Consider the following 18,789-nt stretch of genomic DNA (forward strand, 5'->3'; position numbering starts at 1 on the left):
TCACAAATAAAGCCATTAGCACAGAGAACAATGACCTCATGTGAAACAAACGGTTCAAGACAAAGTGAGCAATGTTTAATTCTAATTATTATCCCTAGGAAACTTGAGTAGACACCACACCCAAAAACTTTAAAGAGAAGAAAAAATCTTGAAAATTAAAATAGGGTTGTAAAAATAAACCTTCCAAAGGTTAACTTAAAAAGGATGAGAACAAAAGTGGAAAACTGGAAAAGGAAGCCAGGGAATCTTCTAGAATATACATATAAAGACTAAAGGGCAAAATAAAAAAGATATGAAGTAGGGTGGGGACCAATCCAGGAAGATACAGACCTGAGATAAGGAAGTGACAAAAGGAAGAGACAGACATATTAGTTATAAAGAATTAAGAAATGTATTGAGGGGCTGGACAGATGGCTCAGTGGGTAAGAGATGGTGACTGGGTCCCAGCACCCATGTGGGCCACCTGACAACTGCCTATAATCCCAGTTCCTGGGGATCTGATACCCTCTGCTGGCCATTCCAGGTACTACATGCATGTGATATACCTACAGACGTGCACACACACTTAAAAATCAAGATAAAGTTTTGTTTTAAAGATAAATTTCTTGTGTGTGAAGCAGGGTGTCAAGCCTCTGACTAAGGACTCGCTGATTGTTAATGGGAGTAAATGAGAGGCCACATTCTGCAGAAACTTTAGAATGCTGTCAGAGGTTGAACTGTATTCTCCAAAAGCAAACCTTGTCTGAGTTATCAGTACAGGGTTATGTGGCCTTATTTGGTAATAGAGTCTTTATGATGTCATCGAGATGAAGGTCTTCCTGAATTAGGCGTTGCCCTATCCACATTGACAGCTCTGTATCAGAAAGCAAGGAGAGACACAGAGAGGCAGACACTCCACATGAAGGTAGAAGACCAGGTTATGAGCTACAAACCAAGGATGCGAATAGCTGTCAGCAGACAGCAAAGCAAACAGAAAGGCCAGATACAGCCATTGCCTTGGAGCTGCTGGGAGAACCTGGTGTCACCAACACTTACTGTGAGACTCTGAGCCTCCAGAAGTATAAACTGTAAACATTGCTCTGACAATGGCAGCCTGTGATTGGGCAAATGAACACAGTGCCAAGTTAACACAAAAAGCTTAAGGGTGTCAAGAGAGAAGAGCAATACCTAGAAATATCAGGCTGGCCACTGAACCCTCAACTGCAGGGCCGGGCTGGAGGGCTGGGTGAATGGGATGGACAGTCGGTGGTTCTGAGAGCAATAATCTGTATACAACCCACGCAAAACTCAATTCCCCCCATAAGAACATTCCAGAATAAATGTCTAAGAAACTTTTCTCTGAAACTCCTGTGCACAGAATTACATCAGAAAAGAGAAACGAATCCAAGAAAATGTGAACTGGGTAGGAGAAACTCAACCTTTCTATTAAGGCAACTCACCGTGAGCTTGAATAGCAGGACAGAGCTAGGAACACACAGAAGATCCCTCCTGACATGGATGGTCCATCGGAAAAAAGTCTAGTTCCACAGACTTCAATTATTTTTGCAAATAGTTACACATTTGCATATCACAGCTTACAAGTTCCAACAGAGAAGAATTAATTTTATTCCAAACTAGAATGCAAAACTCACAAACCACAACTGTGGGTAGCCAGCAACACAACCAACAAGAAGCAGGGAGGAGAGAAGGAATGTGGTAGGGTGGGGGTGGGGAGAAGGAATATAGTGGGGGGGGGGGGGGTAGGGCGGCGTCTCCTTGTGATATATGTGAAAATGTGATACTTAGAGCTGCTCAGTCAGGAAACAGACATGCATGGATATCACAGTCAGAGTTACCGTGACAGGCATCAGAAGACATGTTCTAAATACTAGATGTAGAAATGAGAGATGGGAGAGGAGGAGGGGGGAGGAGGAAGGAGGGAGGCAGAGGGGGAAGGAGAAAGGGAAAGAAAGAGGGAGGGAGGGAAGGAAGAAGGAAGAGAGGGAGGGGAGGAGGGATGGTGAGAGAGAGAAGGAAGGAAGGGAGGAACAAAGAGGGAGGGAAAGAGGTAAGAGGAAAGAAAAGAAGAGAAGAGAGTGGAGAAAGGGAGACAAAGAGGAGAGGAGGAGGGAACAGGAGGGGAGAGAAGGCAGAGGCAAAGAGAAGAGAGAAGAGGAGAAGGAATACAGGGAGATTGGAGAGAGTGGAAGAGGAGACAGATGGGAAAGAGAGAGAAGGCGAGAGGAGAGAGGGAAGAGGTGGGAAAGAGAAGGGGACAGGAATTAGGGAGGAAAGGAGAGAGAGAGGGAGGGAGAGGGAGGGAGGGAGGGAGAGAAGGAGGGAGGGGAGACATAATTAGGTTCTCTTTCACATTAATAGGAAAATACTACATGACACTTTCTGCTGATGAAAACTCACCACCAGGAAAGTACTATTAAACACTCTGAAGTCAGCAATTCCTGCTGCCAACACAGAGCCAGGTACCAACTTAAATACAAGTTCCAGCAGAAGGCTTAGGAACACTGGCAGCTGGGAGCAGCCCTCCTGACCCAGGACGCTGTCTAGATTCGTCTAGAACAGACCCCTACTGTCCTGACAACTTCCCACAGAAGCACAGTGTCTCTGTCCATGTCCCTTGCCCACGCGACATCAAGACATGCTGTTCCCCAGACAGACAGCCTCCACACTGCCGAGCAACACACAGTTTTTTACAGATACTTAATCTTGCTCCGTGAAAGAACTCTGCTGAGACTTTTGCTCTTTCTTGGGCAGTTCCCACATGAGCAGCTCCGGCTTTGAAGATCTGAGCAACTGAACACAGAATGGTGCTTCTTCAGGGTCGCTGCCCAACCAACCAAAGCAACAAAGCTTACAGACCTTCGCTTTCCTCACAAGGTACTGCAGCCAGGCTGTCGGCTCTGCTTAAGCTGTGCACTTGTCACGCCTGAATGGGTCAGACATACTAGACGGCCCCCAGCATCTAAGAATAGTTGCTAAGAATACAGCAGACAGGGCTGGAGAGACGGCAGACTGGAGAAGAGTACTTACTTCCATAGGATCTGAGTTCAGTTCTCAGAACCCATGATACCTTTCTGGCCTCCGAGGTCTGTACTCACCTCACAAACCCACACACAGACACACAGATATGCATGAGTTAAAACAACAGCAATGAAATGGGTTTTTTTAAAAAAATAATATGAAGTACAAGAAAAAGTCACAGAGTACTTTTCCAAAGAAGTCCAGGGAAATTTAGTTCAATGATGAGTCTCCGTCCCTTATATGCTCACAGCCACATGTGTCCAACCGGGTCTGCCCGTGACTTGGCACTCCACCTAGTCTTCAATGGTGGCATATGGAGGGAAAGCTGAAGGCACTCCACCATTGTGTATACTTTCTATTTGAATATTTTTCTATTCCCCAATCTACATGACTATTCCGACCTATGTCCTGCCTTGATATGAACAATACGAACACCAGGTAAAATACGCAACTTTCCTGGCCTCAATGTAAACTGTGGCCTGTGGTTAAACCGTGACTTTGAAGCTACGAAAGATTAACCTTGCGTTCGAGGAAGAAGCCAAGTGCACACAGGACAGAGAGCCAACGCTTTAAGGGCTGTGAGTGTGGCTCGTGGTAGGGCACACGCCCAGCACACATGAAGCACTTGGTTCAATTCCCGGCATCTCAAGACAACGGCAAACAGATTAAATTTTAAATAAACAACCATTACAAACATGGCCTGAAGTAGATTCTCTGCTCTGTCAGTATAATACAGATGTTAGTTTGAAATCAAAATGGAGAATGCTGGGTTAGATTTCCACGGGTTGGTTAAAATCACCTGGGGTAGGGGTCAGAGAAGAACACTGGGATTAGGAAAAAAGCATTTGTTTTATCTCATGCGCGGGAAAACAATGTTAGGTCAAGGCGGAGATGCAAACGGAGTTAAATGCCATCATCTAGAATGTGGTGTGCACAGTGTCTACACAGCAGGGTGACTCCCCACGGTGGACAGCAAAGCTCTGTTAATGAGCCTGCTATGCCCAGTCGTTCCTCGTGCCTGCCACATGTAATACGGGTCATATTAAAGCTCCTACGAAGAAGTGTTCCTATTTCGTCCCTAAGTTAGAACTACTGCCTTGTTAAGAACATGTCGCCAGAGGACAGGCATCCGAGTCCCTAACAAATGAGTGGGGGAGGAGAGGGCCGAGGCCTTGCACTTTGCTTTGGGGGAACCTTTGCCTAGAGAAAACGACTTCTCAAAAAATGAGCCACCTTTATTCACGGGTATCTTTATGACGAGGCTAGCCTCCTAATTAGGCTTATAAATCCTAAGAACTTCCTGGATATGACAAGTCTCTTCAGGGGCTTTAGGATGTAATCAAAGTCTATTTCTAATTATAATTCATTAAAAATTGTGTGTTCTGTGAACGTTTTTAACTAGCTGGAGTCACTGATGGTATCTGCCAGACCAAACCTTCCGAAAACACATATCTCGGTGATAGGTGCCATGGAAAAGCACTTAGATATACACACTGACAGGAATGGGGGAGAGGCAGCAGGGAGAGTAAGCATTAATTAGAAAATGTGCTTGGTTGTCAGCCCGTCAGAACCAGAACAGCTGGAGCTGGGGGGAGGGGGGGGGACACGTGGGCGGGAGCTGCACCTGTTCTCTGGCACAAAGTCCTCAGAATAAATCCACAGAACTTATGGAGTGTGTGTGTGTGTGTGTGTGTGTGTGTGTGTGTGTGTATCTTTGTGTGTGTGTGTGTATGAGTGTGTTCGTGTGCGTGTGTATTCACCTGTGCAAGGGCGCATGTGTGCACATGCCTATATAAAGGGCAGAAGACAACTCTGACTGTAATTACTGACTCCATCTCTTTTTAGACAGGCTCTCTCACTAGCCTAGTGAGAGAGCAAGTAAGCCCCAGGGATCCACCTATCTCTGCCTTGACAGTACTGAAATTAGAGGCACGTGCCACAGTGTCAAGGCTCTTCATACGGCTTTACAGATTGAACGTGTATCTGAGCTATAAAGTTTACACAGCCCCGCCCGTGGCTGAACTTCATAGGAGGACTCACTTGCAGACTGCCTGATGTCTCAAGACACATGATCTAATCAGAAGGAGGTACTGACTGGTCTCAGAAACAGGTCAGTTTCCAAGAGAGACGGAGATTCACAGCAGCCAACCCGGTGATGCTGTGGACGTCTCTCAGCTTCCCCATTATATGGAAAGGAACTTGTGAATAGCTGGTCTGCTCTGTGCCCTGCCTCTGCCTTCCTCAGTCCCTTTCTGTCTGTGAAGCCCTAACCTTCACTAGGTCACAGGAAGTCATTCTGTTTTATACTGTGAGGGGGGCCTGATCCTAGAATCACACACAAGTTAATTTGATCTTTAACCCAAATTTGCTACCATATCGCCTCTTGAAACCAGCCAAGGAAATCTCTCCAGAGTCCATGGATTATCGTAAGTCAACACACATCTATTCAATGGTTACAATCTCATTATTAGCAGGATTTAGAAACACCTATCAATGCTCTTGGCTGTATCCATCAGGGTGTTTCCAGAGACATTTGACCAAGGAAGTAAGAACCATCCTGCCCAAGGTGGCTCCAGCCCAACAGCTGGGGTCCCCAGCTGAATAAAAAGGAGTGAGCTGGGCACCAGCATTCGTGTCTGTCTGCTTCCTGTCTCTGTGTGTGAAGGGACAGCTGCCTCAGGCTCCTGTGGCCACAGCTAGAGGAACACAAGCCACCATACTGTTCCCACCACAGTGGACTATGCCCTCGAAACAGCAACCAAAGACACTCAGGGAGGGCTCCCTCCTTAAGTCATTTTTGTGGAGAATTTTGTCTCAGTGATGAGAGAGTAACAGATACATTTATTATCCTGCTTACCAGGAACAGATTTCCAGGCTCTGATGACAAAAACAGCAAAGTCCCTGTTTTCAGAGTCTCCATTTTGAATGAAAAGCCAACAATAAAGAAGTGAAAAACAAGAGATTTCAAATAGAAGAAAAAAATCTTTTGACATGAAGATATGCTTACAGATGAGTGAACTACATGACTGAATATGAACTATGAAGATATGCTGATATCACATGATGTGATATGGTAGACAATGATAGTATGATACGATATGATGAAATGATAATATGAAATATTATATGGTTCTATGATATGATATGAAGATATAGTATATTTATAAGGCATGATGTAATATATGAATGATATGCATATAGATGATAATTTATGGGTAAAAATATAACATTGCACAATGATACATGTTATATGATGAAGATATGATATAACTTGTTATGATGGCATGGTATAATGGGATGTAATATGATAATATGATATGATGCTTTAGTCAGGGTTTCTATTTCTGCACAAAACATAATGACCAAGAAGCAAGTTGGGGAGGAAAGGGTTTATTCAGCTTACACTTTCCACACTGCTGTTCATCACCAAAGAAAGTTAGGACAGGAACTCACACAGGCAGGAACTTGGAGGCAGGAGCTGATGCAGAGGCCATGGAGGAATTCTGCTTATTGGCTTGCTTCCTCTGGCTTGCTCAGCTTGCTTTCTTATAGAACCCAGGGCTATCAGCCTAAGGATGGCTTTACCCACAGTGGGCCCTCCTACCCTTGATCACTAATTGAGAAAATGCCTTACAGCTGGATCTCATGGAGGTCTCATTTCCTCAAGGGAGGCTCCTTTCTCTGTTACAACTCCAGCTTGTGTCAAGTTGACACACAAAACCAGCCAGTACACATGATGATATATAATACTATGTGACATGAAGATTTGATATATGACATGATGACATGATATGGTTATATATGATGATACATATGATAGTATGTGATATGATATAATGTGAAATATAGCATAGAATAGTACAATATATGACTTGACAGCTGTATCATAGATATTGTTTCTCAAGCATAAGGAGATAAGAGCCATGCTTGTGATGACGTCAGCTGAGATCAAACAAGAACCACAAGGAAAGTGTGAGCTGCAAGGAAAGGAGCCCACTGTGGGGCTGACAGAAAGAATCGGCTTTGGTGAAGAAACTTTAACAAAAATATTTTTGTTGTTTTTTTGAGACATGGTTTCATGTAGCTCATGATGTATAGTCTAGCTGACCTGAAACTCCTGATCCTCCTGCCTTGACCTCCCAAATGATGGGATACAGCTGTGTACCCTCAGGGACCAACCCAAAGAGGAGGATGACAGCCTGCCTCATGTAGATAGAGCTGAGACACCTCATCTAACTAAGCTCCCGCCTTCTCAGCTGCGGATCTGGATACAATTGTTCTGTAACTTCTGGTCACATGTGTTCTTTTAGCACACAAAAGAACTGAGTTTTTCTGCAAAACCATTTGGCTTTGGCTAGTGCAGAAAATGAAATCTTAATACTTAGGCTAGTATATTCCCGTGACTCCTCTGGTATCTTGCCGTGAATTAACTGATCTGGGTACACTATGAACACCTCTAAGTTCACATTTCCATGATGAACACACGTGAAGTCCCCAGCCTTCCTTAATTCATGCATCTTTCATTAGATGAGCACATGTGAAGTCTCCAGCCTTCATTAATTCATGAACCTTTGTTAGTTTGCAACAAAGGCTCTCTAGGTCTCCTTGAGTTTGCAATCCTCCTGCATCACCCTCCCATGTAGGATAACAGGTGTACCCCCATGCCTGACTCCATCTGATAGGATGACAGGTGTACCCCCATGCCTGACTCCATCTGATAGGATGACAGGTGTACCCCCATGCCTGACTCCATCTGATAGGATGGCAGGTGTACTCCAGTCATGAGATTTCTAAGAGCTGTGCATGGCACTTCCTCTGAGCACTTGGCAGGGTCAAGGGGCATTAGTTCCCACTGCTCTGCTGAGCACTAAAGGAGGAAGAACAGAGAGGTGGGGAGAGCAGGAAGTAAAACCTAGAAATTAAATCTGAAGCAATAGCTGTATGCTATGTGGAAGTGAACACTGTCTGTTGTTCCTTTCAACAGTATCTTTTAATAGTTGATATGATTCCCGATTTTGTAACACACACACCACAAAAAACCTCAATATAAAACAAAACAAAATTCCTCCACTGCTATTTTATTATAACTTCAAAAGCAATATATTATTAAAAATTCAGAAATTATGTCAAAGCATGAGCAAAAGGACTCACTGATCATTCTAACACTGGGAGGTGTTAGCATTTTACATAAATATATTTAAACACTATGCCATGTGATTTTTTAAAATAAAGACTAGGGTATTGTGTGTGGCTTCCTTTATCTCTTACGTAGCAGGTGCCTGGGTCCCTCCCTCTCTGTGTTTTCCTTCCCTTGCCTTTCAGTTCTGAACACTTGAGGAGGAGCACAGTGAAGTCAGGCATGGAAAGCAGCTGTAGTCCAGAGCCCTGGAGCCCAGAAAAAAGTGAAAGTCTGCATGGTCCTGGGAAGGGGACAAGGGGGTCTGAGTGCAGAGAGTCAGCTGAGAGTGAGGAGGTCATCCGTGCCAGGGACAGCCAGCCTAGGGAGTATAGACAAAAGTCTGCATGGAACAGAGTCACCCATGATACAGGAGAAGGCTCAGTTCACAGCACAAACCATAAACACAGCATGGGAAACATACAGCTCAAAGTACTGGTGACAAAATAATGCTTAAGCGTTAACTTAGGCAATATGGGAGGACTAGGAATGGGGCTCAGGGGTGGGGCACCCCAGCATTTGCACACGAACTGAGGAATACAACCCCACCCCCCAGCAATAGCCAGACCAGGGAACCAAGAGCCACAAGGCTGCAGGGAGGAAGGCATCAGAGGGACTCAGTGCTCTGCGCTCCTGAAGAGCATCTTGAAGGGGAGCCCAGGCCCACATGGCATGTGTGCCAAAGAGGCGGGCATCGTAGAAACTTTATTCATAATTACTTATTCCACTTATTTGTAGGTAAAATTCTTATTTAGAATTAATTCCCTAGACAAATTATATTACTATTAGCTGAAGATTAATCGTCAATTGATTATCCTGGATTATAACTGATTTTTCGTTTCCTTAAAACTGATCCCCCGCAGTTAAGTGTTGTTAACATATGATCTCATCACAGTCAGGTCATAGACTAGGGAAAGACCAGAAGCACGTTAATGCTGACTGCTTAAGGTGCAAGTTGAGAACCTGAATCTAATTTTCAGGAACCCACATAAAGCAGTTGTGTGCATCTGTGATCCCGCAGTGAAACGAGAGGCAGAAACAGAAGAAACCATGGTCCAGTGCACAGCAGGAAACAACAAAGAGACCTTGTCTCAAAAAAAGATAGAAGGCAAGGACCAAAACTTGAGACTGTCCCTTGGCCTCCACATGTGCGCTGAATAAGCATGTGCCTGCATTCACACACGTAACACACACAAACACACCTACTACATACAGATACAATCATTAATATACAACTGCACACAGACATGACCTTACACAGAACGGGGCATCTGTGAAAATTCTTACACTCACTTCTTAATTAAATCTCCTGCTTCCATTTCATTTATAATTTTGAAGCCTTTGGTGTATAATGGGCCTTAAAGCAATACTTATTTTACACAAATTAAAATGCTTAAAAAAACCTATTGCCAAAAGGACGTATTAAGAACATCAGACTGTTATTAACGAATAAGATAGTTCCACAACAAGCAAGCAAACAAAATTATGCCTGGTTTTACTTCTTTCTGAGGTTCTAGATGAGAAAACTTGTGTAGCTCTCAGCCACAAGCCCAGTTACCTCAAGAAATGTGTAAAGGTCAAAGCAGACACCGTGACTTACCCACTTCAGCCAGGGCTCTGATACAGGATTCCACCGAGGCTTTCTGGGCTGGGTTGGGCCAGGTGCAGTTGTAAATTCTGAAGGCAGATTGCAGCAGCTGGATGAAGACCGGCTGGTGGGTCTGAAAACGGGAGGGAAGTGGTCACTCCATGCCCCTCAGCCATGGTACCATTAAGCCGCTAACCCACCAAGGAGGGAGCTGAGCTATACCTTAGCAGGCAGAAATATAAAATAAGGTACTGCGAGGTGTTGTGTGCTTCAGAGCCACTCACAAATACCTAACATTACGAAAATGTCTCATGTGTCAATGACATGATAGGAGACATGTCAGGCACTACAGAAAACTGATCACTTGGTTTTCATTACATTTGTGTGTGTGTGTGTGTGTGTGTGTGTACAGTATGTGTGCAGTGTGTGTGCACATTTGTGTATCCAGTGTGCATTGCACAGTGCGTGCAGCATGTGTGCAGTGTTTTAAGCATGTGTGCAGTGTGTGCAGATGTGTACACAAGTGTATGCAGTGTGTGTGCACAGCACATGTGCAGCATTGTGTACACAGTGTATGTGCACATTTGTGTATCCAGTGTGCATTGCACAGTGTGTGAAGCATGTGTGCACAAGTGTACGCAGTGTGTGTGCACAGCACATGTGCAGCATTGTGTACACAGTGTGTGTGAGTGTGAGTGTGTGTGTGTGTGTGTGTGTGTGTGTGTGTGTGTGTAGGCCAGTGGCTGACCTCAGTTAGCTTCCTCTATCACTCTCCATCTTGTTTTAGTGGGCAGGATCTCTCACTGAACCAAGAGCTGCACTGGCTAGTCCTGACTGGCCTCTGAGTTCCAGGGCCCACCCGTCTCTGATCTTGCACAGGCCCACCAGCTTGGGTGTCTGTACACAAGTTCTGGGGAATCAAACTCACGTCCTTGTTTTCACAACAAGCATTCTGCCCCCTCCTCAGCCCTTTAACTATATTCCTAATTAAAAAAAAAAATCAGGAGTCCACCTGTCTCCGACCTGTGGTGCTATGCTGAGAATCATTTTATTAGTCATTAATTTTCCTTTTGAAACATGAGTTTTAATAAGCCACCCTATAGATATGCCATGATGTGTTTCGCTGTTTTCTTACCTGTGGACATTTAAGGTTGAAAAGTATAAACATATTTAAGTATTTATAAGGATTTGTATGAAAACCTTCAATATGCTGTTGGGAGCCAACTTTTAGCAGAAAGTGGCTATCAGCTTTGCAGCCTTCTTGAGCCATATACCCTGACGTGAGACTTGTTTTTCAACAGCCTACAACAGCTGAAGCACACTCTGATATCCCACATATTTTGTTTTGCTGTTTACTGCCCCCAGCTGCAAGGCCCACGTGGTAGCCACACCTACAAGACATGCGGTGCACGTGCTATCCACGTGCCATCCACGCTATAGACGCCTGTAAGGCTTACGTCATATCCACACCTGCAAGAGACGTGGTATTCACACACCTACAAGGCTCGTGGCAAAAACCTATAAATACCCCAGATTTCCCTTCAAGAGAGAGAATACAGGAGACAATGAGAGAGACACAATAAACGAGACTTGATCAGAACCTCTGTCTTGTCTCCATTCTTTGTGTCTCTTCCCCTTTACTCTCTCTCTCTCTCTCTCTCTCTCTCTCTCTCTCTCTCTCTCTCTCTCTCTCTCCCCTGACCCTCAGACCAGACCGGAGCGGCAGCTTGGGCCTGGAAACAGTGGCCACCAAGTGTGGAGTGGAGAGGGCCACAACAATATGCCAACCTTTAAGATAAATTACTATCTTAAAGCAGGTAGCAGGTGGGCCAGGTGCAGGTCCACCTGAACAGTCAGCCATTGTCTCAAGACTCAGCCCTCCACAGACAGGTATGAAGTCGGCAGTGCTTGAAAAGCAAGAAAGAACTTAACTGCAAGAGGAGGTCTCTGTGTGTGAAATAAACTTGGGGTTGGGGGAGGGGCAGCAAAAGGGGAGCAGGGATAGGAAGGAGGGAGGGCAGGGGGTGGATGGGGCCATCATCTGTCAAGCTGATTAAATGATGCATAAACTGGATTGCTTGCTAAAGTGTAAATTTCAAAGTGAGTCAGAACAAACAAAATTGCAAAAGCTAAGAGACGTGAAAACACAGGGCCCAAAGAAGAGAGGAGAGCACAGAACATGAGAACATATAACTACCAACCATGCCGACAGGTAAATGCTACCCAGTCCCCTGTGGAAGCCATTCCCCTGCCTTACTGTGAATAAGTTAATGCTAAGATGAAGTTTGGCTGACTGAGAAAGAGGCACAGTGCTGAGTGTCCGTGATTGTGCAGTGTCGGAAAGGCCTTCCTAGCAGTTCATCTCAGGCATAGGAGATAAGTGCCCAGCAGCCGAGTGCTCCCGGACACTGGGTTCAGCTACCTGGAGGCTGGTACTGTTATCCGAAAATGGCGAGTTGAAGAAGCCGCTCACGATGTTCATGACTGACTCTGTCACACACCTCTCCAGAAAGGTGTCTGCGTGTTTCCTGTCTGTGGTGGTGTTACAGACCTGAAGAGAAAGCAAAGCACATCCCCAAATTATAAATCGGTAGAGGAACCTTCTAAAAGTCACCCCGCAGAGTTCTCCTCAGCTATTTCTATACTTTCTGAAGCTGCTTCCAATGGAAAGACTTTCGTCCAAATCCATTAAGACGTCCGTCTGTGGCAGCTTCCCCCTTGGCCTCCATCACTTCAGTCTCCAACTCCCTCACACCTCCAGGCCCTGGGTTAACTTGCCCTTCTCTCTTTACCCTATAACCTCTCCCTTGGCCCACAAACTCGATTTTGATGAAAGCCACATCCATTCACAGAGAGGAAGCTGAAGAAAAGAGCCACTGTGAGTGCACCCAGATGAGAGGAATCCATGGGAGGTGTTGACATTTGCCTGTGGAATGTCCTCTTTCGGCGCTAGGGTTTAAACACTTGGTCCCTAGCTGCTGTGGCTATTTTGAAGAATGTGGGGGAGGTATGTCCAACATTTTTCCATGGCGGGAGGACACAGTCATCTATGAGGTTTACCCTACACAACAAATATAGACTGCAATATATATTGTGCAATGTTTGCAGATTGGGTCCCAGTAGCCAAGAATGGGTCAGACATGCCTGCAACTTAGAGCCTAGCTAGAGGAACTGACTCATTCACTGCGACAGGACTGAATTTTGGTAGCCCCACCCACTTCCTGTCTTTTCCCTGCTTCCCCTTTGGCTAAGTTGGAAGAGGAGGAGCCCAGCCACAGGGTTGTGCCCATCACACAGCTTCCTGCTCTCATCCCTTCCCCTCCACATAGACGGTACCCCCAAACTGAGAGCTGAAGCAAGTGCCTCCTTTCCGACTTGCTTCTTAGGTGTTTGATCACAGAAGCAAGAAAAGTGGTTAACACAGAAGGAAAGTGGAAAAATAAGGAAGGGTAAATCTCAATCCTTCCCACACTCTCTTATCCACGGTTATTCTGAGAAGCCAGCATGTGCATGCGTGGCTCATGCCTCGGTTAGCTGGGGGCAAGAGCAAGACTGAGCTGGGGCTGGACACGAGCGCCCTCCCTGGCTCTGATCCAGGACTGAGCCGGGGCTGGACCCAAGCACCCTCCCTTGCTCTGTTCCTCAGATCTCACCAGGCCCTTTTGCCAAACTGCATTTCCAAATGTCTGACTGACAAATTGCGAAAGGGAAGGGTCCTGATTGAAAACACACAGGATGTACAGACACAAGGAGAGAGAGGAGCAGAGGGTGTGGGAACCAGGCAGACAAATAAGGACAAAGGGCGAGAGGCCGGGGATGGTGGCCATGTGTGCCAGACGTCCTTGGGCGATCCACATTCTTCTGTAATGTTTGTCTTTTAAATAAGGAGCTTCATCAAAAGAACGAGTGCATGTGACTTCATTTGATACTTCCCTAACACTTGTCACAGGAATTCATAAAAGAGGAAAATTTCCTTCTCAAACCATGGGTTCCAGACTTCCTGGCTTGAAAACGGGACGGTTCATACCGGAATTAGATGGACACAGGCGAATGAGGGCAGGGTTTGCTCGCAGTCTGTCTAACCCCTTTCATCTGTGTTAGCTTTCTCTCCTCCACAGTGACACTCACTGATATAATGTCCTCAGAACAGAAAAGGTTGGGGGATAGCTTACACTGTAGGCTACAGGGGATACTGAATAATTTAATTAAAGGAAATAAATTATACCTACTTATGGAATCTTACCATTGGCCCAGCAAGTATCAACTTCTACTTGAGTACGATATTCAAGGCAGTCACGGACCTATCCACAATGTATACCCCACTACCACAGCAAAAGTACCAAGTCCATATATATTGTTTTCACCACACACACAGACAACTATGACAAAGTATTCACAAATGTTGCAAAGAAACAGATTAATAATAACATAAATTTTAAAATTGTCACAATAAGACTGAGAGTAAGTGAATGCTTCCTTCTCTCCCCCTCCCCACACTTCATTCATCTTCTTACTTACAAGATGCACCATACAGATTATCAATGGCACACGTGAGTTTCCCTTACCGACACGCTTGTGGTAACTAAATCAAGGACTACCTGACCAAAGCCACTGCCGTACAGTTGACCTAGTTAAAAGAGCCTTACAATGTGACTTAAGCCGTGGGCAGCACACACACCACGGGAAGGCGGGACAAAGAGGTGATGCACACCTTGGGTCAGAGGATGTGGGACAGCATCACACATCTCAGGATTTAAAAGGTATGACTATTCTTTTCTGGAATTCTCCATGTCTTCTTTTTGAACCTCCGACGTGTGACTACACGGAGTGGAACCAGGCACAAGAGGGAACTACGTAGATGTCTCTGGACTAGGGGAGCCCCCTCCGTGGCTCTTGTTCTCGTGCTGTTCACATGTAGGTTACCCTGGATGTCTGGACTGCGATAACTGAGAATTAAAACCTAACACGGCCCAGAACGAATACCACACTGAATTTCCCGAGATAGACTTCAGTTAGGAATTTACTTCTTTCGTCATCTTCCGAACACTGAACTTTTCTGACCGGCTAAAACCGCCCTTTTGTTCAGCAGGCAGCAGACCGGCTCTCACACATGAACCCCATGAACTCTGTCCAAGCAGTGTGGGTAGGGGGGCCCACTCGGGACTTATCAAACATTGGGCTGCATTGCTTGAAACTGGGCAATGACAAAACACCACCCAGAGATTCCCTCTTGAGTTAGTAGATTAATGAGATGATCTATTTCTAGATACGGCTTTATTCCAATGCCTGATTAATGAAAAGCCTGTGTTTACGGAAGCATATGGACCTGCTCCTCTCCAAGACACTGAAGAACAACAGTCTCACTTCGCATCCTACACTGGTCCCTGCTAAGGGTAGCCAAGAAGTGAAAGAAGCCTTCTCCTTATTAAAGCCTTGAAAAGCTTATCAGGAAGAAAAGCCTTAATAGATAGGCCATATTTTTATTCAGTTTTAAATTTTACTCTTTAATAAAAGCAAAAGTTGGAAATGGCTCAAAATAACATCACACTGAATGACCTTTTTTATGTATGAGACGTGATTTTTAAAGTTTTAATGTGTTTGCATATTAATGACCTGAGACTGTTCCTATAAAATATACCCATGTGATGTCATCACCTGGCCTCTCACTGGAAAAACTTGTATTATTTCTATCAGCTCTCATGATTAAATTCTATTTTTGAAATTAAGCTGAAGTCTACATTATCAAAATTACAAATTAGTTTTTAGTTATCTTGTTGCTGCTGGGTTTTATGTGGTTTTCTTTAATCAGTTCACTCACTCATTCATTCATGTATTTGGTGATTATAAAGAATTATACAATATTGATTTGCTTTTCACATCTGTGGCTTGTTCTTCAAAGATAAAATTGTCAGGTGAGGCTGTGAAGACTCGCTGCATGTTCAACTCATCCTCTGAAATAAATTTGGAATGCGATGGCTGAGTTATCTGTGGACACACAGGATAGCCCTTGTTAACACAGCTAGCTCTTGCCTTCATGCTGTGGTTGGATCCAGCTAACCAGGGGTGCTGGCCAATTATAGAGATAAGAGAACAGACCCATGTTCCTCTGCCTCCATCCTACCTCCCTGCAGAGGGGCTCTGTGGATCAATCTCCAGGGCTCTGCTTCAAGGATTCCAAGGCTCCCAGGCTCCCAGGCTCCCAGGCTCCCAGGCTCCCAGGCTCCCAGGCTCCCAGGCTCCCAGGCTCCCAGGAAACTGCCCTTCTGGACCTCTCTGACCTCTGGGTGGTAATGCTCTGATTTATTATTAGCCCTGGGTGCTCACCTACCCTTTCTCACACCCTCTGGCCCTACCCACACCTCTTAGACCACAGCTTATATCAACTGCTATAGCTGCAAGTTATAAGTATTCCTGTCAGATTAATGATACCTAACATTATTTTATTTCATATCCCTTGCATTGTTTCCTGGTTTGCTTTCTATCTTTGATAAGGCCGTAAAAGGTCTAAAGACCCTGCAGGTCACAGTCTACCCTGAAGGGGAGTCAAGGCAGGAACCTGGAGACAGGAACTGAAGCAGAGGCCATGGAGGGGTGCTACTTACTGGCTGTCTCTCTACTGCTTGCTCAGCCTTTCTTATACAACTCAGGACCACCGGTGTCACAGCCCACAGGGAGCTGGGCCCTCCCACATCAATCATGAAGCAAGAGAACATCCCACAGACATGCCTACAGGCTGATTAACCATAGGCATTTGCTCATTAAGATTTCCTAATATATGGATATATCTAGGTTCCTGTCAATTGGCACACATTGCTAATAGGACTACATGATTTTCATATAACCATCCCATTCATGGTTCCATTACGTGTGAGCCGTTCGCTCAAACCCACGGAACCATTTTTGAAAGCCTCGCTGCCTGACTTGCAGGATTTGTAAGCACTGCACGCTGCACACTTGCTTCGGCTTTCTCACTGATCCCCGTTCAGAGCATTTACTCCACTGCCTCTCAGCGTGTAAACTTCTTTCCTGGTGTGTGCCATGCCCTCCACTTCTGTTCCAACTCACTACAAGGAAGCCCCGCCCTGAGTGTGGGTGGCATCAAGCCACAGGCCCGAGCCCATAGGATGGAGGAAAGGGAGACATCCTCCGTGCATCTTCTTGATCACGTGACGGGGGCCACTCTGCATGCCACGTCTTCTTACCATGATGGTCAGAAGCCCCTGAAACCATGAGCGCAAACAATTCTTCCCTTTACTGAAAAAGTAGTAAGTGTCAAAGTGAAACAGCATGTGGGCCGGGACACAGCTATTTCTGACTATGTTGATTTGTAGTTTAAAAGTAGAACCAAAACAGAGCAGAGAGACTTGGAAAGCGTGTAGTTTGGTGAGAAAAAAATAGCAACTTAAAGTAGCAGCAAGGGAAAGGAGGTTCATAAGAAGGTTCTTGAGTCCACTGTGGTTTGAATGAGAAAGGTCCCCACAGGCTCATATATCCAAACACCTGGTCCCCAGTCATGCCATCCAGTTGTGGAGGAAGAAGGTCATAGAACAGTGGCTCTCAGTGTTCTTCATGGTCTGGTGACCCCACCCCACCCCCACCATAAAGATTATTTCATTACTACTTCCTGACTGTAATGTTGCTACTGTTATGAATTGTAATGTAAATATGTAGGATATCTGATATGCAAAACCAAAGGGGTTGAGACCCAGAGGCTGAAAACTGTTGTCATGGAGGTCAAGACTTGGTGCTTTCTTTACAGCTCTGTCTCCTTACTGTTCACTGTTTCCTGAGTGAGAATACAATGTGACCATTGGCCCCAGTTCCTTCTGTCATGCCTTCCCAGACATGGCCACGCCTTCCCAGACACGGCCCTGCCTTCCTAGACATGGGGGCTGGGACTGTAGAACCTAATAAGCACTGTATCCCTACATTGCTTTTGTCAGAGATTTCACACAGCAACAGGGAGAGAAATGTAACAGGATCACTTTTTTTTTTTAATGCTCTGTGCTTTTCCCAGGGACAATGCTATCTTGAAGGATATCAGGAAATCAAAGAGAAACATCCATCACTGACTCGGGGTTGTAGAAATGTACAATATTCACAAGACTTCCTTAGGATGAGAGCGCTGCTACAACTCCTGATCTATGCAGTTGCTCACCCAGCTTTACCACACTCAGACACATAGGCGCTAAGAGACAAAAGTACTCGCAATCCACAGGCCCCTGGGTATTGCTCCAGCCGGTGGCAGGCTCTGACCTCAGCCATGTGGTGCCGATTTGTAAGCATGAAGCATGCAGAAGTTACCCAGCTGTGAAGCCTTCTACCAGATTTCTAGAAATGCTGGGAAGTCGGGCCATGTTGTCTACAGAGTGACCCCTGCAGGCAGCCCCTGAAATGCCAACATGAGAGGCTGTGAGGATGAGCCCCAAGCTTCTCTAAAGACCCAGGGATGTTAGCAACACCAGGTTCATCTGTTGAGCAGGAGAGAGAAGACACACGGGATAAAATGGCAAAGCTGCATGGGAGGGTCACCCACCCTGGGAATCCACAGCACGCACGCCACATTTCCTGAGCCAGATACACAGCTACGGGATTCATGCTGGCCGAGATGTGTTTCAGTCTTGCTTTGGGCCACTCCTTCCTAGCTGTTCACCCATTCCAACCTTATGGGATGGAAGCTTATGCTCCATACCTCAGTACCTTGGAAGTGTGCAACACTGATTCTCTGTGGGCTTACAGCTATGGGTCTCAGAGGGGACTAGGAATTTGGACTCCTGAACAACACTGGAAGTAAGAAGGCGGTGGATACTTCAGACACGAATTGAATGTCTTGTGCTGGGGGATAGATATGAATGGAGCATTAAAGTTGGAATATGAGGTATCTATGCAAAGGTTCATTTGTAGCTGGTGGTAACATCCATGAGGAGGCAGAGCTTGACTGGAGGAAGTAGGTCACTGGGGAGTGTGTCATGTCCCCTCAGTTTCTTCTCTGCTTCCTCCCTGCCAC

The 18,789-nt window shown here is 45.5% G+C and overlaps 1 protein-coding gene and 1 long non-coding RNA gene across 2 annotated transcripts in view; one reads left to right on the forward strand and one right to left on the reverse strand.

Annotated features, from left to right (window-relative positions):
• Positions 1–18,789, reverse strand: part of Itpr2 (inositol 1,4,5-trisphosphate receptor type 2) — a 381,718-nt gene that overhangs the window by 176,555 nt on the left and 186,374 nt on the right. The window contains exons 33-34 of the mRNA XM_034511341.2: positions 12,205–12,333; positions 9,795–9,915 (exon numbers count right to left, since the gene is read on the reverse strand). Coding sequence (XP_034367232.1) covers positions 9,795–9,915; positions 12,205–12,333 — 250 coding nt within the window. The remainder of the gene's footprint in view (positions 1–9,794; positions 9,916–12,204; positions 12,334–18,789) is intronic.
• Positions 14,311–15,508, forward strand: LOC117714744 (uncharacterized). Its single transcript, XR_004607589.2, has 2 exons — positions 14,311–14,542; positions 15,049–15,508. It is a non-coding gene; the product is annotated as an uncharacterized LOC117714744 (long non-coding RNA).

This window comes from Arvicanthis niloticus, chromosome 9, assembly GCF_011762505.2.
Source record: "Arvicanthis niloticus isolate mArvNil1 chromosome 9, mArvNil1.pat.X, whole genome shotgun sequence".
In the NCBI taxonomy this organism is placed as follows: Eukaryota; Metazoa; Chordata; class Mammalia; order Rodentia; family Muridae; genus Arvicanthis; species Arvicanthis niloticus.